The 22843-nt window shown below is 40.4% G+C and overlaps 1 protein-coding gene across 8 annotated transcripts in view; it reads left to right on the top strand.

Moving 5' to 3' along the window:
* Positions 1-22843, top strand: part of SYT14 (synaptotagmin 14) — a 210480-nt gene that overhangs the window by 17814 nt on the left and 169823 nt on the right. For 7 of the 8 annotated variants that reach the window (XM_065589530.1, XM_065589531.1, XM_042855127.2 and 4 more), the window contains exon 2: positions 12673-12720. The exons of the other annotated variant lie outside the window; for it this stretch is intronic. Coding sequence is in view for 4 of the 7 variants with exons in the window: in XM_065589531.1 (XP_065445603.1) it covers positions 12673-12720 (48 nt within the window). In the remaining 3 variants the exon portion in view is untranslated. The remainder of the gene's footprint in view (positions 1-12672; positions 12721-22843) is intronic. 8 annotated transcript variants of the gene reach the window in all.

Genomic DNA, 22843 nt, shown 5'->3' with positions numbered 1-22843 from the left:
TCCATTCTGTTAATAAATTATAACTGTTTTTTTTTCAGTTTTACTGATATGTATATATAATCCCTTCTCCTCCCAAGTTTGGTTTTCTTCTTTGGTCTGCTTGTTAGCACCTTGCCTTTGGCTTTAGTGTTTGACAAACCCCTTTACCAGTCAACTAATCAAATTGATGTTTTTATATTAGTTAGCCTTGGTACATGCTACTGCTTTTGTCTTCCCTACTGCAAGTCCGGCTAGCAGCAGGACTTCCATCTTACAGCACTAAGATATAGAAATAACTGTGTCCAAGACATTTTCACGCACATGATTAGATATAAAATATGTTCATAGAAAGTATTGTAGTGTTTTTAAAAAACACCATGTACTAGGTCAATATTATTACTATTTGTAACTACAGGGAATCTGCAAGGTAAAAAAATTCAGCATTTAGAATAAATATCAAAGTTTTTTTTAAACAAAGTAATTATAGTTACATTTGAAATCTACACAAAATTAAAATAGTATTTATTAGCTCTAGTAAAGAAGTACTTTTGGTGTATTTAAAAGAATTGTAGGTATCATTTTCAATATGTCAGTCATGTTAACATACACCAGTTTACATCAGTGCTAACTGAAAAACCTAAGTTGTTTTCCTCCTGTAAAGCTCTTTATATTAATAGTTGTAGGGAAGAAAGCAAGTGCAATTTATTTTGATCAGTGAAATTATTTATAGCTACATTTGTGCAGTGTGGTAATGCCTTGGTTACTGACAAAGCTTTAAAAACGAAGTATTACTTCATGAGGTGAAATTCAGGTAGCCACATTTTCTGCTAGTAGCTACCATTATAAAACTTGCTGAGATGATTTCTCAAAATAAACATATTGTTATAAAATAATAAATCATTTAAAGTCAATATGAAACTGAAATTCCAGTCATTGTGGGGATAGTAATTTTTAAAAAATACATTAACATTTTTTTTAATATCAGGTACATAGTTTGGCTTTGGCTTGAGGAACTCCAGAAGTACCAGGAAACAGTAGAGGACAACTAGGAAAGGTGCAGGCTGAAATGGGACTAAAGAATTACTTTGACAGCCTTACCTGTAGTATGTTTCTCCCTCCTCAGACAAAACAAGTAACGCACAGTGTCAAGTGTAAGATACATTGGAGGGGTAGATACAGGAAGCACATTGTTTAATATTTCCCCTAATAATAGAAGGTAAAGTTTCAACTAATAAAAATTTCAGACAACACAAAAATTGGAGGAGTGGCAAACACAATCAATGATAGTATCAAATGGAAAAGTGACTGAGAGATTGGAAGAGTGGGCTCCCTAAGAGGGAAAACTGAAAGTGAAATGGAGCAGTAAGTCACCAAAAGTAGCCGTTGAAAGGAATGCGTCATACTAACTCCACTCTGTTACTCTATTCGGGCTGCTTTCCCACAGCTCCCTGGGATTTGGGGCTCTGTGGGATTTCAGGCAGTGTGCTGGGATGAGGGGAAAGAGAGCGCCACTGAGGAGCTGTTCTTTGTAGCAATGCTTCTTTCATATTCACACAGTATAAGTTAATGTTGCTTATACTGTAGCAGCATTAATTTCACTGTCACACCTGCACTGCCTTCCCCCTTGGAGAAAGGGCTAAGCTCAGACATTTGCTAAAGAGCTTTGGTGAAACATGACCCAGCTGAGAAGCCAATGATAACCTCTCTTTAGCCATGCTACATGAAGGATGGAGGGAAAAGTACAGGGACAGAATGGATGCTTTATGATCTGAGATGATGCATTTGGATAGCTCTGTAAATCCTCTACTTCTGCCACGTTTCTGGGCTTCCCTTCTTGTTCACTCTCTAAAGTTGTACACCTGATTTCTTCAAGGTGAGAATGCAGTTAGAAATGAGTTCAAACTCATTGAGTTCTTGAATTTATACTCACTCTTGCAGGTTTTGCTGGGAGGAGTGGAGATCGTTTAATATTAATAATTATGAAGGAATACCATGCAACATGAAAAGGAAGTAAATAGCACAGATTCAAATTGGGGGATGATTGGCTGGAAACCAGTAAGTTTGAAAAACACCTTTTGTAGGACAGTGGATAGTGAATCTAGTAGAGAAATAGCAAACTCAATCTGAGCTTGCAGTGCAGTGCTGTTACAAAATACTAACCAAATAATAGTATTTTTCTTTGACATAAGGAGCCAGATGGATAATAGTGCTTCTTTGCATAGCTTTGATGAGACTATACTTGGATTATGTGTCCAGTTGTGCTCCCCATAAACTAGGAAGGATAAATGTAAAACTAGAGTAAGAACAACAAATTTGGTTCAAGGGCATATGAGGAAGTGCTTAGAGGTAAATATGCTTACTCTAAAAGAAGGCTTGGACAGGTTACACTTTACAGTTTCATGTATGGCTTCAGTGTAACAGTATAAATTAAGGAAGGAATAAATCAATTACTGATGATGGCAGGACGAGGACAAATGTCCTGAAGGTAAGGAAGGAAAAGTTTAGGCTGGGCATTAAGAAAATGTTGTTAACAGTAAGGAGCAGTCTGTCAGGGATCTAGCTTACCATGGGAGATGGTTGAATTTCCATATTTGTCAATACTTAAGAACAGGTTAGACTACATATACTGGCCCTTTCCTACACTGTGGTTTTTCTTCAAATCTCCCATCATTGCTGTGGAATTGGTTTTAGCTCCACTGGTGCTAGCAATAGTTGGAGTACTAACATAGATCAGATGCCCACGTTACCACCCTGCAGGGTTGGATGACAAGGTGTTAAAAAAGTTAGGAGCCATTCTGTATTAGTGATACCAGTTACAGAGCTGCATGAATACAACAACATGAGTGCCACAAAAAGAGATTTGCAGAAAAATCTTAGTGTAGCTGAAACCTAATGGGAATGTTATAGAGAATAGTTCTGCAATATGCAAGAGATTAATTGGGTTATTCAAGTAGTCTCTTCTGACCCTAATGTTTAGGATTCTATGGGAAGCAGAGGCTTTCATATATTAGAAAGCAGTTGACACAATAAGCTACTGTTGGATTCAAGAGTTGGAAGAGAAGAACTGAATTGTGTAGTAGATTACCAAGTTTATAAAAATATCAAACAAATACCAGCAAATGGTGAACAATATAGTGATAGCCAAAAAAACTACACCTCTACCTAGATATAACACGACCTGATATAACACTAATTCGAATATAACACGGTAAAGCTGTGCTCTGGGGGAGCGGGGCTATGCTCTTCGATGGATCAAAGCAAGTTCGATATAACGTGGTTTCACCTTTAATGCGGTAAGATTTTTTTTTTTTGGCTCCCGAGGACAGTGTTACATTGGGGTAGAGGTGTACATTAAAATAAAATTGCAGTTTCAAGTCAACCATTGATAAGATGAAATGAAGACAGAAGAAGAAAGTGTGGATCCTTAAATTAATAAGCAGTAATAATTTTTAAATATATACTGTTAGCATTAAAGGCAAAGACTTATGTTGCTAAGGATAACTAATGAGTTCAATACCAAGCCCCTTGTCAGTTGCTTTTTTTACTTTCTGAATCTTTCACCTTCATAGGCTGAAATTTTCCAGGCTTATTTTCAGCCCCAAAGGGGTTTTGTTTTTTATTTGAGCAAAAACAGTTCAGCTGATATTACTAAAAGAGTAAATCAATTATGCTTTCCCATAATAAAAGAAAATCTTGTCATGTTTTTCATAGCTTTGTAGCCAAAATGGTTGGAAAACACTGAAATTGGCATTTGAGTAATTCTCTGTAAAAATAAATGCCTTTTGTGAGTTCTTGAAAACTTTTTTTTTTATTTGATGGATTTATTACCACTTGAACATTTTGCACTGTTTTTTCCCCCTAAATCCATAAAAGGGATTCCAGAGGAATGCTTAGCTACTTTACACCTTCAATATTTTTTTCATATAAATGTTTGGGAGAGCTTTTGTGTTGTGTATGAAGTTTGCAGGAGGGCACATTGCTCTGAGATATTTACAAATGCAAACTTTAGATTTACTTGCTTGTGTATTGGATATTTTGCATCTGTACTTATTTTTTTTTTTAAATCCAGCATCAAAGTCTTCCTTGTGCAGTTAAGGGGATGAAGTGGTTTGGTCTGAAGTAAGCTTTGGAGGCCTATAGAAACCTGAAGATTTTCACTATTGTTGTTTGTTTTAGATTTAATATGTAGTATATGTTGTGTAAGTATGGCTTACTGTAGTTTTTGTATAATGGTATTTCCTTGACTGTCTGCCATTCCCAGTCCATGCATTCATATGGTCCACAAGTGAAGTGAAGTTATATATTGTAGGTGATGGTTTGTAAGATAGAACTTAAATTATTAAAATACATCCCTCAGAGAGAAGAAAATTTATCATATCAGCAGTTTAGAATTGATATGCAAACTAGACACAATCAACTCCGGTTTGAATAAGGACTGGGAATGGTTGAGCCATTACAAACATTGAATCTATCTCCCCTTGTAAGTATTCTCACACTTGTTATCTAACTGTCTGTCTGTACTCGGCTAGCTTGATTATCACTTCAAAAGTTTTTTTTCTCTTAATTAATTGGCCTCTCAGAGGTGGTAAGACAACTCCCACCTGTTTATGCTCTCTGTATGTGTGTATATATATCTCCTCAATATATGTTCCATTCTCTATGCATCCGAAGAAGTGGGCTGTAGTCCACGAAAGCTTATGCTCTAATAAATTTGTTAGTCTCTAAGGTGCCACAAGTCCTCCTGTTCTTCTTTTTATAAAGGGAAGGGATCTCAGTTTAAACCAGAAATGACTAAAATACATCTTTGACTGGATCTATGAATAAATCTATGACTGGGTTTGGACAGTACTTGCTTTTTAGGCAAAACAATGAATGATGCAATCTGAAGCTGGTATTGCATCATACATGATATGAATTGCATCATGTTATTCCTAGAAGTCATGGATGATGCAATCATAACGAAGCTTACATCACTCTGCTGAACAAATTGGCCTATATCAGCTCTAGAAATCATACAGTGTCGTGCTCTCTTATTTGTCAGTGCTTGATTTTGCAAAGGGACACATTTCTGTTTAGCCAAAGTGAGCAGAGATGCCTCGTTCTAGTGTGAACAGTGCAGATAACTTCTGCTATGTTTGTGGTGAAGTGACTTTTGCATCACACAAGCGCAGTATAACCACTATAGTTAAGAAAGCCTATCACCTTTATTTTGGCTGCAAAATTGGAGATCAGGACAAGAGGTGGGCGCCACACATATGCTGCAACACTTGTGCAACAAATCTTCACCAGCGGTTGAACAGGAAAAGGAAATCTATGCCTTTTGCAGTGCCAATGATTTGGAGAGAGCCAACAGATCATACCAGCAATTGCTACTTCTGCATGGTGCCTCCAGTTGGGAAAGGTGTGTCAAAGAAGAAAAAGTGGAATGTTCGGATAATGCACAGTCCATCAGCTATACTCCCAGTACCCCACGGAGAAGGACTGCCGGTTCCTGATGCACCAGAATCATTCTCACTTGAGTCAGACGAGGAAGAGGATGAAACTTCTGGTCCTGAACCATCAATGTCACAGAACCCACATTTTCTCCCATCCTCCTCCTCTGAACCACACCTCATAACACAAGGTGAACTGAATGACCTTGTCAGGGATTTGGAACTACCCAAGAGTAAGGCAGAGCTGTTGGGCTCCAGACTACAGCAGTGGAATCTCCTGGCAGGTGATGTTAGGGTTTCCATGTTCCGTGACTGTCAAAAGGATCTTGTCCCTTTCTTCTTCATGGAAGGTGATCTTGTAGCCTGCAACAACATCGATGGTGTGATGGCAGCCCTCAACATCGTTCACGATCCAGATGAGTGGAGACTGTTCATTGATTCATCCAAGACGAGTCTTAAAGCCTTTTTACTGCATAATGGCAATGTTTTGCCATCAATTCCAGTTGGTCATGCAGTCCATATGAAGGAAACCTATGATAACATGAAACAATTTTTGAGGTGCATAAACTATGACCAACATCAGGGGCAGCTTTGTGGCGATTTGAAGGTTGTTGCTCTCTTGCTTCGTCTGCAGACTGGATACACAAAGTACTGCTGTTTTCTCTGCGACTGGGATAGTAGTGCAAGAGATTCCCACTACATCAAGAAAGATTGGCCACTCCCACAGTCATTGGAGCCTGCGAGGAAAAGTGTTCAGCATCCCCACTTGTTGAATCAAGGAAGATTTTGTTACCACCCTTACAAATCAAGCTGAGTCTGATGAAGAACTTTGTCAAGGCCATTGACAAAACACAAGCAGCTTTCAAGTACCTCTGTGGAAAATTTCCAAGGTTAAGTCAAGCTAAGATAAAGGAAGGTGTCTTTGTTGGTCCTCAGATTCGTGAACTTCTTCGAGATGATGCATTTGACCATGCACTGCGTGGCAAGGAAAAGATGGCATGGAAAGCCTTCCAGTTAGTGGCAATAAATTTTCTCAGAAACAACAAGGCAGACAACTACAGGTTGTTTGGTGGAAAACCTCCTCAAGGCATACAAAAGCCTTGGTTGCAACATGTCACTAAAGATAAATTTTTTTGCACTCTCATCTAGATTTTTTTCCCACCGAACTGCGAAGCAGTGAGCGACGAGCACGGCGAGCGATTTCACCAGGACATTGCAACAATGGAGAAACGCTATCAGGGCAAATGGAGCCCATCAATGCTTACAGACTATTGCTGGACAGTGACAAGAGATGCTCCATTTAATGAATACAAGAGACCAGCCAAGAAGCGCCGAGTAGACACTGAATAGGACTAAACTATGTACATAATAGTTGTTTGCCTTTTGTTTCATAATAAATTTTATTTATATAACCCTTTTGCTGATTTTTAAAGTGTTACATAAACAGGACAGGTGAAATATTATCATGTAAAGCAACCATAAACACATGAAAAGACCTAGGTTTACAATTTATGATTAAAACTCTACTATCTACACAATATACATAGACATAAAATGTAAAAACTTAAATATCTTAGAAACAGTAGCCAATCAGTTGTTTTAATTGTCATATTTGAATTCAGCACATCAAAATACATAATAAATAGCATATTTTATCTCTGAAGCAGACGACGTCTCAAATTGTAGACCAGTGTATTTTGTAAAAAGCATAAATTTCAATAACCAATATATCCTTTAAACATTGAACAAAAGAAAATAGTATAAAAGTTAAAGCAAGGTAATGTTTAAAATGCAGCTTTTCTTAGTTTGTATAACGCTCATGGTTTTATGGCTAAGGTACGATAATCTTCTGAGGCGATTTGCTTGTTCTTGGGAGACAGAAAGCAGAACCTTCTCGCAATTTCTTTAGCCAGCCTGAAATTCTTAATAACATAATTAACTTAAATATACCACAGATATTTTTGTATTTTCAAGCATTCTGGTTATAATACATTTGTAGCTGTATCTTAATATTCAGTAAAGACGCAGACAAACTTGTAATAACCTAACAAAAAAATAGTTTTATTAATATAATTTTGCATCAATATTGAGGTCTCTCCCTCACATCTATGAAGTCCCTGTAGATTCTTCATTTTAAAAAATAGATTTAGTGGCTTTCTAGAGTTTCTTGTATAAAATATGTTTTGTCCTCCTTGTGCTAAGTGCCGATTTCAGCATACTTACGGTAGTTGGCTGTATAGACAGTTTTCCTCAGTTCTGCTCAATTAAATTGAGAAGTTGGGACATCAGTCCTCCAGTTTCATCCAGTCAACCAGGCGAGTGATGGTGGTTTTTACACTAATGCTTTTGAACTGTGTTAGTTGATACTTCATTCTCAACAAGCATCAAGTAGTGTGTTGAATATCAGTATGTTGCTTCAGCATGATTTCAGCTCTCATCTTTTTCAATTTATTTTCATTTTCTGAAAATTGGTGAAGACCTCTTTGTTTAACTTTTTTTCTGGATGAGATTTTCAGTAATTTGGACACAGTATTCTGTTTTTTTATTTTCATGTGTAGAATCAATAGCATTAAACAAGAATACATTTCCTTGACTAGATGTTTGTAGTAATTGAGTGACTTCTCATTTTCAACCAACCATCTAATGTCAGTGTTGATTCTTTTAGCTCTTTCCATAACTTTCTTTCTTCACTAGTAAGTTGAAATCTATATGGAGGAGTGTATCTAGGGAAAAGTATTTCCGCCTCTCTTTAAATGTCTTATTTGTACTCCATTGAAGGTGCATCCGAAGAAGTGGGCAGTAGCCCACGAAAGCTTATGCTCTAATAAATTTGTTAGTCTCTAAGGTGCCACAAGTACTCCTGTTCTTTTTGCAGATACAGACTAACACGGCTGCTACTCTGAAACCTGTCATAAATGGTTATGACTATCTTAACGAGTTCAGGTTTGAGCCTTTATGCCATAAAAACAGCCAAATCTCTCATTATTCTTCATCAGTTTTTTGTGTGTCCAGGACAAAAATACTGTTCCTAAACGAAGCTGATGTTGAAAAGCTGCTGGAAAACGTTGAACAGGGACTTAAATGATCATTCTAGCTACATTTTGATAACGGTGATGACCGTGAAAAAAACTTACTTGCAGGATCATCAAACTCATCAATATTCTATCTTTCCCATTCAGTAGATGAAGTTTCAGTCAATGGCACATTTGGGCTTGATGAATCAGAAGAAATAGATTTTCTGCACTTTAAGATGAGCATGGCTCTTTCTAATTTGCTACTTAACAATTCTTAACAGTTTTTGCATTTTAGTATGAAAGAGTTACCTGGTTTTATTGCTTTGATCTATTTGATCCTTTGTATCCTACCATTTCTTTCATCTTCATTCATGTCGAGTCAGATAAATTTATATGCCAATGAAGGAATCATTAACAATAATTGTTTTAGCGTATTGATTAGAAGCTTTCACATATACTACACTTAAAATGAGAAATGACCATGTAATAAATTACCCTGTTGAGACTGAAGATTGATGAGCTAGATACCTTTTTACAGAGGAGCGGTATCACCTCTAAATTAAGATTGGGTTCCATTTTTTTAATTTGGGAAGATTCATTCTTTGATTTGCATGAAAAATACATTGCATCTTCCCCAAACTTCAAGCTCAGAGTCTGAGTAAAGACTGAATTTTCAGAAGTATTTCAAACTAAATCTTTTACTTTGAGTTAAAATTAAATGGGACTTTAAAACATTTTTAGTGTTTGACTTTTCTTCATATCCTTTTGGTAACAAATGGTTGTTTTATCATCATTCACACTTTCTATACAGTTAACAGTTATTGCCAGCATTCCTTGAATGCATTTAATACAAATAGATTGTAATTAAGCAAAGTTCTAACCATTGTACTAGTCTTTCCCATCACATTCACAATTTTCCACTGTTAAAAATGGCCACCATTTCCCATAATTTACAGTGGGACTGAAGCTACCTATTGGGTATGAAATTACTCATGGCCTCAGTAAAGATGGCTACTACTTTATTTGTTGAAGAGATGTCCCCAAAAGGAGAAGTGGCACTTAACCAGTGGGTTGGTTATTTGCTAGACAGTAATATAATGCTAGGAATCAGGATTCTTGGATTCTATTCCCACCTGGGAGGGGATAATGGTCTTCTGGTTAGAGTAGCGCGGGGACTGGGAGTAAGGAATGCTGGGTTCTGTTTCTAATTCTGAAAGGTGCATAGTCTTGTGGTTAGAACCATGGTTTCTGATAACATAGCAAAGCACATAGATTTGGCAAATGCTTTTTGAGGGGCAGAATCAATGAGGCTGTGTATATTAAAGACAGGAAGTGAGAGGTATTGCACAGAATCAACAGGCCAGGAGGAAGAGGCACTAAGGTGGCTTTAAAGCCAAGAGGGGGGTCGCATCTAAGTTATAATAGCCTGTCTTTGGCTGCCCATGGGCAGTAGTGCTGCCCTGAATCTCTGCAGTGCTACATGTTTCAGCCCCACTTTTGATGTACTCCTCCCACACACAGCCATATTATCCCTGGCATGCCCCTATGCAAGGACTTTGAAGGGGGTCTTTGGAAGATGGCCTGCAGCTGTCTCCTTCAGTCCCTGCATCAAGATGAATATTTCCTGGATGGAACTGGATCTTTTTAGAGGCTCTTTATGCTGGGCAAGAGGGCAGGGAAGCAGCCTAAAGTGGCAAGAGCTGGGGAGAGACTCTCACCCTGGTGTCTGTCCTAGCTCTGCTAGACATGACCTTGTGCAACCTCTCAGTTATTTCATATGTGAAAGGCATGGACGATATTTTGCCCCCTCATAATATAGGGATATGAGATGTTGCTCAATAATAAGGTCTTTAGAGTGAATGGAATAGATGAGATTTTAACTCATGGTCTTCTGGCTTCCAGCTCAGTGCACCTTTCACAAGGCTGAATAATATTTTGATGGAGAACTTTTCCTGACCCTTCCATCCCCCAGAAAACTGGGAATCTACTTCTGAGATCTCTCCAGCCTTGTTAAAGCTTTGTACCTCTGATTATGGGTATGTCTGCACAGCCTACGGAAGTGAGCTTCCCAGCCCTGGTCGACAGACCCCAAATCATTACTTCAAAGCACTGTATACGCAGCTATTTTTAGCTCTAGCGTGAGCCCTGCTAGTCCAGGCCTGTTGGCCCAGGCTGTGTAGACATACATGAGGAACACTTTTTCTGCCCAGTTGAGCAAATCCAGCACTTGACAAGATCTCCTACCCTGCTTTCCAGAATGCGGGCGCTATTGTATTGGAGTTGGAAGCATAGAGAAGGGCCTTCTTTGTCCCCTCCCTCCCCCCACCTTTCTTCACACAGTTAATCCTCTCCTCACTATGCCTGCTGTCTCCCCGTCCCCCCACCGCAAACATTCCCACTCCCTCCATAGCCCCATGCCATTGGGGAAGTCGGGGCATCCGTATCACCCTTTGGCCTTGCCCCCCCTTAAAAATTTAAACAAAACATCTCTCCTACATTTGCTGTATTAAAAGGATGGGAAATTCCATAAACAGAAACTTTGTTTAAATGGCTTGAGGTTAGCCATTCAACTCCCTTCAACTCAAGCTCTAAAATTCAAGAAAATACCTAGTTATGGGATATATCTTTACCATACCTTAATGTCTACACAATATCTGTCCACTGACAGGAACAGACTCTATTTTCATAAGGAATATTTTGTCTCCAACATATAAGAAATTATACTATGTACAACACATTAATTTCCCTTATAAGGTAACATTAATTACAGTCTCATGCACTCTTCCCCCATAAACACTTAACACACCACACACTTAACTTGTGTACTTTCTGTCAACTCTAAATGTTTGTTGAGGGCCTAATTAAGGTTTTGCATTATGTGAGGGAGATTAATGTATTGTATGTATATTTCCTTATCTTTTGGAGGCAGAAAGAAGTTCATTATGAATATACAGTCTGTTGTTAATGGGCATTAAGATATGGTTAAGAAGTGTCCTGTAACTTAGTATTACCCCGAGTTTAAGTGTTTGAGTTTGGATGATGTCAAACTTAAATAAAAACATTGTTTAAAATGAGGTGTGTGTGTGTGTGTGTGTGTGTGTATACACTGCTACCTCGATATAACGCAACCCGATATAACATGAATTCGGCTATAATGCGGTAAAGCAGTGCTCTGTGGGGGGCGGGGCTGCGCCCTCCGTTGGATCAAAGCAAGTTCAATATAACACGGTTTCACCTATAACGCGGTAAGATTTTTTGGCTCCCAAGGACAGAGTTATATTGAGGTAGAGGGGTGTGTGTGTGTGTGTGTGTGTGTGTGTGTGTGTGTGTATATATATATATATATATATATATATATATATATATATATATATATATATATATATATATATATATATATATATATATCTCCTTTTTTTAAACACTTAATGACTGTTTAGTTCACCCAGTAACCAAGCCTTTCTCTCTAATCACCAATGACTAATGCCATTCTTTTTCTTTAGGTTTCTAGATACTAGACAAGTTTCAATGTTTTCATTGCTTCCCTTTGAACATTTTAGAATAGTTAGTTTTCATTCACAGTCTGAAATTGCAGCCTAATTTTTCTAGTAACAGAAAGCTTTTAAATATGTTATGCCCATGTAAGTACTGTAAAGTAACATAAGTTTTAAAAAAAAAAAACCCTCACCAAATGGAAAAAGCTGATAAAACCTGGAGTGATGGGAATGACACAAATAACCTCTGGGTTTTTTCCTGAGGAGATGAAACCTGTTTTATACAACTTATCAATTAGACATTGCAACAGAATGTCAACATGACGTTCTAAAACTTTGGCTTTCTGAAACTTCGTTTGCAGATCAACTGGCTCACCAACTTTTCAGAACTAGAGGACTTGTTTTATAGTTAGGAAAAAGTGTGGGGTGACTTCAGCTCATAGATTTCAATGTGTAAATTCCACATGAAAAGTTTAGGGATAATTTAATATTCAGTCTAATACATTGAATCCAATGCATGAATAATTGCATGTTTAGTAGAATGGTAATACTAAAGAACTATTTGAATGTTCATATTTCCTATTTACATATAATATCCTCTGAAAAAAGGAACTTGTTTTATTTTTTTGTAATGTCCTCATTAAATGACACTCGGTTTTCCCCCTTCATCTTTTTTTCAGTTTGTAAACCTCATTAAATATTAGAATACATTTCATAATATCTATTTACTATTTTCTAATGTTTCCCAAATAGGTGGAGAACGAACCTGTGGCGTACATGAGTTAATCTGCATTAGAAAAGGTACACAATTTTTTAAAATGGGTGTTTAGTTTAATTTTAAGGCTAATTTTTGGGAACAAAGAAATATTTTAAACTGGATATTTATGCTATACTTTCAAATTGCTGTAAAATTACTTCCATTTAGTTTGTATGCAGTGTTGTTATAACTGTCAGTCCCAGGATATTAGAGAGACAAGGTGGGTGAGGTAATATCTTTTATTGGACCAACTTCTGATGGTGAGAGAGACAAGCTTTGAAATTTACACAGAGCTCTTCTTCAGGTCTGGGAAACTTAGGTTATGTCTACACTACAGACCTTAAGCATCACAGCTATACTGCTGCAGCTGCGCCACTGTAAGGTGTCCCGTGTAGCTGCTCTATGCTGACGGGAGAGAGCTCTCCCATTGGCATAATTAATCCACCCCCAACGAGCGGCGGTAGCTATGTTGGTGAGAGAAGCTCTCCTATTGACATAGTACTGTCCACACCGGCGCTTCTGTCGGAGAAATTTATGTCGCTCAGGGGTGTGTGTGTGTGTGTGTGTGTGTGTGTGTGTGTGTGTGTGGTTTTTTTTCCCCCATGCCCCGACCAACAAAAGTTTTACTGACAAAAGTGCTAGTGTCGACATAGCCTTAGGCTATGGCTATACTAGAGATCTTTCAGCAGTGCTGCTGCACTGATGTAGCTGCGCTGCTGGGAACTATCTAGTGTAGCCGCTCTAAGACGACGGGAGAGCTCTCCCGTCGACTTAATTAATCCACCGTCAATGAACAGCAGCAGCTGTGTCGGTGGGAGACATTCTCCCGCCGACATAATGCTGACCACACTGGTGCTTCTGTCAGTGAAGCTTATGTTGCTCAGAGGGGTGGTTTATTCACATCCCTGAGCAATGTAACAGGGTCCCCTGGCTCCTGCCTCTGCTCTGGTCCACAAACCGCTCAGAGACCTTTGTGCTGGTCAAACACCTTGAGTAGTTTGTTTACAACGTGGGTTCCCACCCCATCATACCATATACGGCTCTGCTCCAACCATCCTAGGGAGTCCCCAGCTCCTGCAACAAGCAGGGGAGAGCAAATTCTCTCCTTCTCCTGCTATCTGCTTTCCCGCTCTTCTACTTCCTTCTTGTGCCTATTTATAGCCTCTGCTTAATGGCTTAATTAACCTTCCAGCTCTACTTCCTCAACCAATTAGGCACAGCTCTGTTTAACCAGCTCTATTCTGCATTGTTTGAGTGGAGTTGCCATGACCAGAGTGCGGGCCCAGCTGTTCTTGCCTAGCACTCTGTTACAAGCAACATAAGTTATACCAACATTAGTGGTAGTGTAGACATAGCCTTCCTCAGGCTAAATACAAGATGGAACAGATTGTTTAGCATAAATAGTTAACACATATTTCAAGGGACCATTCAAGGTGCCGTGGCCTTTTAACACCCCTCCAGTCATAGGAAGAAAGGAAAGTGTCGGTGGAAATAGCTGGGGCTAGTTCTAATGGGTTGTTGTAATAAGCCACGAATCCAGTCTCTCTATTCAGTCCATGATTTTTGGTATGTAGCAAAGTTATAAATTTAAACTTCCAGGCTCATCTTTTGAAAGTGTTGTGCAGGTTTCCTTTGAGGATGAGGACTGATAGGTCAGTGTAGTAAGTCTTTAGCTGCGTGTGTGTTCTCTCTGTGTGCTGCACTGGCTCTGGCCAGATAACCCATACAGAAGACTCTGATTGAACTTCTCAATCAGACCACAAGACTTTGGTTTAGTAGCGAAGGCACCTGGGCAGGTTTACTGTCAACGAAGCATGGTCCTAGTTCCCCAGATCAGAGTTTACAGTTATAGTAGCACATGCTGGCCTGTTGCACTGAATGCAGCTCAGTGAATGGTGGGACTTTCCATTCTCTTCTTGGCTGGCCAAAGACACACTCTCTGTGACGCTTCTTTTGTACACCAATACAAACAAGTTACATATTGCCCCTTGATGTATTTAGGTGGTTAGTTACCACCCTTTACCTTGTACATGTTGGTTCAACCATCACCCTGTCATCGTAACCTTATTTTTAAGAGGGGTTTAGTGTATCCTTGTATCATCTTCGGGGAGTGTTTTTTTACACTATAACCTTGTATCGGGGTGTTCTGGTACTGTCACAAAAGGCCAGCACAACCCCCCCCCCAAAAAAACCCCAACAAAGTCTAGCCAGTGTGTTTTAAAAAAGTTAAAAACCCCCACAAAAAGCCACAAAAAACAAAACACCCCCAAAACACCCCTAAACTTAAAAACCCTCCTAAAAGCTAAAGCAATTCAAAAATCAGCAGCAAACCTCAAACCGCCTGGGCCCAAAACAAAACTCCCATCCACCCTTCCCCCTCTTCTTCTTACCTTACACCCAGGCTTGGCCAGCCTCGGGTAAAGTGTGTATAAGTATAAAAGTGGGTTAGGGCTTGGGGCACTAATGCTTTCTTCCTTCCTCTAAGTAACATAAAAAGTACCCATCACTCTCCGCTGTTGTTTTATTATTTTATTACTAAAGCTTTAAAACTTACACTTAATGTGTTTCGTCATCTCCTCCCTAAAAATCCTGTGGCCTCCGCCTAATCACCTGATGCCTCAGGCAAATTGGTAAAAAAAATCTGTCATAGTACCACCCTTCTGGAATGTGTTTGTGTGAGTGTTCTGTGCCTAACACTTCTTAGGAATGTGGTAGTTTTTTTGCAATGCCATCCCAGTTCTTGCCAAGTTCTGTGAACTTGAAAGCAGGCATCTTTTGTAACAGGGCCTGACTTCTACTCACAACCTGAGTTTTGCTAACTTTGCTTTATATCTACAAGGCTTGACACTATTTTAGTTCGGGCCTCAGGCCTCATGTTTCAGGCTCTCTCTTTCTACTACCGTCCAATATAGAGTGATTGCTTTATGAAAAGTGTTCACTAACGGGTGATGTGGTGTTTTTGTTTTTTATCATTTTCATGTGTGAGTTCATTTTGAGAGCATAGTGATTGTCTGCTTTCACCAACATAGTTGCTGTTGGGGCATTTAGTGCACTGGATGAGGTATACCATATGTTGTGATAGGCATGTGTAGGACCCACGGATTTTGAAAGATGTAGGGAGTGTTGATCATTGTAGCAGTGGAGATTAGGGTTGTAAATATTGTTTAAACAGTTATCGTTTAACTGATTAAAGGGAAAGGGGCTGGGGCTGGTCTGTGAGGCTGGGGCTGCTCTGGGCTGGGGTCAGGGTCTGCTCTGGACGGCGGGCCGACCTGGCCTGCGGGGCTGGGGCCGCTCCGGCCAGCCTATGGGGCTGGGGCTAGGGTCGGCTGGCCTGGGGCTGGGGCTGCTGTGGTCCGGGGGACTGGCCTGGGGCTGGGGCTGCTCCAGCTAGCCCAGGGCTGGGGGTTAATGGTTAGGGTGGGTTAATGGTAAGACTAATGCTTACCGGTTAACCATTTTAATATTTTACATCCCTAGTGGAGATATGTCTGCAGATTTTGTATCTGTTGTTCTGGCAGGGTCTGGTGCCACTTTGAGTTGGTTTGTCCTGGTCTGTGGGCAACTTCCTTCTGATGATGAACTTGGAGCAGTTAGGCGGTTGTTCAAAGGGCAGAAGAAGGGTTCAGGAAAGGATATTTCAGGATGGAGTTGTATTTGTTTAATGCTACCCTGTATGGGTTCCAGCGTTGGGTGGCAGGTGACAACTAGGGGTATGCGGTCAGAGGAGGTTTTATTTCTGTATTGAAATAGGTTGCCTCTTCCATTTAGTTTAATAGTCATTGGAAGTTATGGTTGTATTTTGGCTCTTGGGTGCACTGTGCTGGTGATCTTAGTCTAGTTCTTAATCTAGTGTCCTTATGACAATATTTATTTGTATTATTTTTTTATAGTCTCATGCTTGCAAACTTATTTTATTTATATAGTGCACACATCCGAAATTCTCTAAGTGCGTGAACATTTTTTCTGTTTGAAGCAAAGCCCTAAAAACAACAAAGCTGGGAGAACTGAAAGTCCTGGCACAGTCAAAGAATTATGATGTGATTGGAATAACAGAGACTTGGTGGGATAACTCACATGACTGGAGTACTGTCATGGATGGGTATAAACTGTTCAGGAAGGACAGGCAGGGCAAAAAAAGGTGGGGGAGTTGCATTGCATGTAAGAGAGCAGTATGACTGCTCAGAGGTCCCGTATGAAACTGCAGAAAAACCTGAGAGTCTCTGGATTAAGTTTAGAAGTGTGAGCAACAAGGGTGATGTCGTGGTGGGAATCGGCTATAGACCACCAGACCAGGGGGTTGAGGTGGACCAGGCTTTCTTCCGGCAACTAACAGAAGTTACTAGATCACAGGCTCTGGTTCTCATGGGGGACTTCAATCACCTTGATATCTACTGGAGAGCAATACAGCAGTGCACAGACAATCCTGGAAGTTTTTGGAAAGTGTAGGGGACAATTTTCTGGTGCAAGTGCTGGAGGAACCAATTAGGGGCAGAGCTCTTCTCGACCCGCTGCTCACAAACAGGGAAGAATTAGTAGGGGAAGCAAAAGTGGATGGGAACCTGGGAGGCAGTGACCATGAGATGGTCGAGTTCAGGATCCTAACACGAGGAAGAAGAGAGCAGCAAAATATGGACCTGAACTTCAGAAAAGTAGACTTTGACGCCTTCAGGGAACTGATGGACAGGATCCCCTGGGAGAATAACATGGGGGGGGGGGGGAAGGAGTCTAGGAGAGCTGGCTGTATTCAGGAGTGCTGCCAGCTTTTCCACCGCCCTAGGCGGCGGAAGGTCCCGCCCCGAAATGCCGTCCCCCCACAGAGGTGGCGGAAGGTCCTGCTGCCGAAAAACCGCTGCGGTCGCCACCCCCCAAATCGCAGCACCCTAGGCGACTGCCTAGGTCGCCTAATGGGTTGCGCCGGCCCTGGCTGTATTATAAAGAATGCTTATTGAGGTTGCAGGAACAAACCATCCCAATGTGTAGAAAGAACAGTAAATATGGCAGGCGGCCAACTTGGCTTAACAGTGAAATCCTTGCTGACCTTAAACGCAAAAAAGAAGCTTACAAGAAGTGGAAGATTGGACAAATAACCAGGGAGGAGTATAAAAATATTGCTCAGGCATGCAGGAGTGAAATCAGGAAGGCCAAATCACACTTGGAGTTGCAGCTAGCAAGAGATGTTAAGAGTAACAAGAAGGGTTTCTTCAGGTATGTTAGCAAGAAGAAGAAGGTCACGGAAAGTGTGGGCCCCTTACTGAATGAGGGAGGCAACCTAGTAACAGAGGATGTGGAAAAAGCTAATGTACTCAATGATTTTTTTTGCCTCTGTCTTCACGAACAATGTCAGCTCCCAGATTGCTGCACTGGGCAGCACAGTATGGGGAGAAGGTGACCAGCCCTCTGTGGAGAAAGAAGTGGTTCGGGACTATTTAGAAAAACTGGATGAGCACAAGTCCATGGGGCCGGATGCGCTGCCTCTGAGGGTGCTTAAGGAGTTGGCGGATATGATTGCAGATCCATTGGCCATTATCTTTGAAAACTCATGGCGATCTAGGGAGATCCCGGATGACTGGAAAAACGCTAATGTAGTGCCCATCTTTAAAAAAGGGAAGAAGGAGGATCCGGGGAACTACAGCCTCACCTCAGTCCCTGGAAAAATCATGGAGCAGGTCCTCAAGGAATCAATTCTGAAGCACTTAGAGGAGAGGAAAGTGATCAGGAGCAGTCAGCATGGATTCACCAGGGGCAAGTCATGCCTGACTAACCTAATTGCCTTCTATGAGGAGATAACTGGGTCTGTGGATGAGGGGAAAGCAGTGGATGTGTTATTCCTTGACTTTAGCAAAGCTTTTGATACAGTCTCCCACAGTATTCTTGCCAGCAAGTTAAAGAAGTATGGGCTGGATGAATGGACTATAAGGTGGATAGAAAGCTGGCTAGATCGTTGGGCTCAATGGGTAGTGATCAATGGCTCCATGTCTAGTTGGCAGTCAGTATCAAGCAGAGTGCCCCAGGGGTCGGTCCTGGGGCCAGTTTTGTTCAATATCTTCATTAATGATCTGGAGGATGGCGTGGACTGCACTCTCAGCAAGTTTGCAGATGACACTAAACTGGGAGGAGTGGTAGATATGCTGGAGGGTAGGGACAGGATACAGAGGGACCTAGACAAATTAGAGGATTGGGCCAAAAGAAACCTGATGAGGTTCAGCAATGACAAGTGCAGAGTCCTGCACTTAGGACGGAAGAATCCTATGCACTGTTACAGACTAGGGGCCGAATGGCTAGGAAGCAGTTCTGCAGAAAAGGACTTAGGGGTTACAGTGGACGAGAAGCTGGATATGAGTCAACAGTGTGCCCTTGTTGCCAAGAAAGCTAATGGCATTCTGGGCTGTATAAGTAGGGGCATTGCCAGCAGATCGAGGGGCGTGATCATTCCACTCTATTCGACATTGGTGAGGCCTCATCTGGAGTATTGTGTCCAGTTTTGGGCCCCACTCTACAAGAAGGATGTAGAAAAATTGGAAAGAGTCCAGCGGAGGGCAACAAAACTGATTAGGGGCCTGGAGCACATGACTTATGAGGAGAGGCTGAGGGAACTGGGATTGTTTAGTCTGCAGCAGAGAAGAATGAGGGGGGATTTGATAGCTGCTTTCAACTACCTTAAAGGGGGTTCCCAAGAGGATGGATCTAGACTGTTCTCAGTGGTACCAGATGACAGAACAAGGGGTCTCAAGTTGCAGTTGGGGAGGTTTAGGTTGGATATTAGGAAAAAACTTTTTCACTAGGAGGGTGGTGAAGCACTGGATTGGGTTACCTAGGGAGGTGGTGGAATCTCCTTCCTTAGAGGTTTTTAAGGTCAGGCTTGACAAAGCCCTGGCTGGGATGATTTAGTTGGGAATTGGTCCTGCTTTGAGCAGGGGGTTGGACTAGATGACCTCCTGAGGTCCCTTTCAACCCTGATATTCTATGATGGATTAGGGTTCAGAGGGCAGGTTAAGCAGTCATATTTACATGACTCCTGTTTATCGCATGGTGCTGCAAATTTATGTGGCTATCAAAGATATCTACACGAAATACAGGAGGCAAATATATATACAGCATGTACACACATTTATCATTGTACACTATTAAAAATATGCAAACATTAGGATAGCATGTTTTTTGTAATGATATTGCGGGTTAGATATTCTCCTATTAAACATGGTTAACAGTCTCTTGGCAAAGTGGGCACACAGATTTTTTTTCTATTAACTTCAGAGACCATATTTCAAAATATAGTTATAATTTGGTACTGTTTTTCTCTGAATTTGCATTTTTAGTTGCAATTTCATTTATCCATAAACCTTTATTCATTTCTATAGCTAGAGGGGACATTCAGGGGCGCTGTTTGCCACTACTTACTACTATTTTCTCTTAATCTGAACTGGCCAAGTCTTTTACTGTCCATTGGTATATGTGCACTAGTTTCTGAACAGTCTTGGATAGATAAGAACATAAGAACGGCCATACTGGTTCAGACCAATGGTTCATCTAGCCCAGTGTCCTGTCTCTGACAGTAGCCAGTGCCAGATGCTTCACGGGGAAAGAACAGAACAAGGCAGTTTCAAGTGATCCATCCTGTTGTCCAGTTCCAGCTTCCAGCAGTTGGCGGTTTAGGGACGCCTGAAGCATGGGGTTGCATCTTTGACTATCTTGAGTCATAGCCATTGATGCACCTATCCTCCATGAACTTAACTCTTTTTTTTAATCCAGTTATACTTCACAACATCCCCAGCAATGAATTTCACATGTTGACTGAGTGTTGTGTGAAGAAATACTTCCTCTTGTTTGTTTTAAACATGCTGTCTTTTAGTTTCATTGGATGACAGATGTACAACTTGGAGAGCTTTCTGACCAGCCCTAGAGAGTCACCACAAAGAATAGCTGTTCTCCATCATCCTACAGAACTCTGTTGCATGGCATCTTTCTCTGTGCCACTATAGAGGGGATTTTATTGGCAGAGACAGGCTGGTGGAGAAGCAGGACTAGTATGCCCAGTTGCCCCACCACTATGTGAATTCACTGAATAAAACTGGAGAAAAGGGTTGTGGGCTGGAAGTTCTTGTATGACATAGTGATAAGTACCTTAGATGGACAGACAGAATGCCATTGCAGTCCTCTGATTACATTAGTAGTCACTGAGCAGCCCTGCTGGTGTTCTGCAGTCTGTGAATGTGTGTCAGAAACTTGTCTCCCCAGTACCCAGTAGAAAGCCTGTGGCTTAGTGCAGAGGTCAGGTTTTACCCCTTTATCATTATACTTTTTGGAATGGAAATATTTGCAGATGCTTATAATTTTGTGTGTGTATGTGTGTGTACACACACTGATGTTAAAGGGAACCCGTTATGTTGCCTTGCTTTACATCCAACACATAAGAAATAAAGCAAATATGCTAGAAATAAATGGAGATACACCTCTACCCCGATATAACGCGACCCGATATAACATGAATTCGGATATAACGTGGTAAAGCAGCGCTGTGGGGGTGGGGGCCTGCGCACTCGGGCGGATCAAAGCAAGTTCCATATAACGCGGTTTCACCTATAACGCAGTAAGATTTTTTGGCTCCTGAGGACAGCGTTATATTGGGGTAGAGGTGTATATAGTAAAATACCATCTGTATTTCTTTAAGAACTTGATCCAATACCATTGAATTGGATAGTAGTCTTTCCTCTGACTTTAATAGAAATTGGATCAGGGCCATAAAAATACCATCAACTTAAAAATCTATATGCGTGTGTGTGAAAATATTTTATCCACTGCTCTGATAAATTATATCTACGATTATTATAATTGAGAGATGAAAGAAAAAATTCTCTGTTTTAGTTTGTTTGCTTCATGTGTTTCTCAACATTTTGAGAATAGTCAATTTCATAATCTTTCATGGGTTATCAGTCAGTTTCCCCTTTTGTTTGGGTGAGTCTTTCATGCAGCAACAGGTGAGAGAGAAACATTTTTGAACATAATGAAACCTGATTGTGAAACCACAAAAGTTGGTATATGGACTAAGGGCAAGTTGGTATATGGACTAAGGGCAAGTACATTAAGCTCTTAATTAACTTATTGTTTAAAAATCATCTTGATTTCAAATTGATGTATAATTTAATAGATGATAAAGTTGTGTGGATGAAATCAAACTTATTCTGAGAATTTTAACTGATTTATTTAAAAAATGATTTTAACCAGGTTTCAGAATCTCGATATGACAAACTTTTGCTTAATAGAAGATGTGAATAATTAGAATACAATAAAATGCCATTTATCCAGGCCTCCCTTATCTGGCTCTCCGTATTAACCCAACCGGGTGACAGGGCTTGGGCTGTCAGCCCCGCCGCCCTTGGGGGGGCTAACAGCCAGAGTCCAGCCCATTCTCCTGATTACCTGAATTTTTGATTATCTGATCTGGTCCTGGGCCCAGTTAGATCAGATAATCAGAGTTCCGTTGTACTTTTTCCTGTTTCAGGGTAACTTACACTAAAAATTGAAATAAAAGTGGTTTATTGCTATAAAATAACTATAAAATAGGGTTTTCTTTAAAAATATATAAATTATTTTTATTTTTAAAGATGTGTGGAAATGCCAGAGGTAATATCAGTTCTTTTTATTGAGGAAGTATGTGTGCCGTTAGTTACTAGGATTCACAATTTAGGGTTCACAAACTGTTGTTTGACGATCGTATAACAGAAGTAATCCAGTCAGCTTTTTACCATATTTATCTGGCTAGGAGATCGTGAATTTTCCTTTTGGATGCAGACCTTGCTACTGATATCCATACTTTTGTTACCTCCCTATTATGCAATTGCAGAGCACTTTTCAATGGGCTACACCTCAAAACCATCCGGAGACTGAAGCTAGTGGATAATGCTGTGGCTTGCTTATTGAATGGGACATCTAGCAGGGAGCATATGACGTCAGTGTTCTGGGATCTATATTGGCTGTCTTTTAATCTTTGGGTGGAGTTTGTGGTGTTATATATGGCTTTATAGGTCATATACATCTTGGGACTGGCCTATTTGATGGATTGTTTCTTTCCCTGAGTCATACTACCAAACTGCAGACAGCAGGAGTTCCTGAACTTGGCTTCTCTCATTATAAAAGAAAGAGGGCAGCTGACAGTGTGTTCTCTGT

The sequence above is a fragment of the Chrysemys picta genome, chromosome 3 (genome assembly GCF_011386835.1).
Source record: "Chrysemys picta bellii isolate R12L10 chromosome 3, ASM1138683v2, whole genome shotgun sequence".
Taxonomy (NCBI): Eukaryota; Metazoa; Chordata; order Testudines; family Emydidae; genus Chrysemys; species Chrysemys picta.
This window is presented reverse-complemented; position numbering and strand designations above follow the sequence as displayed.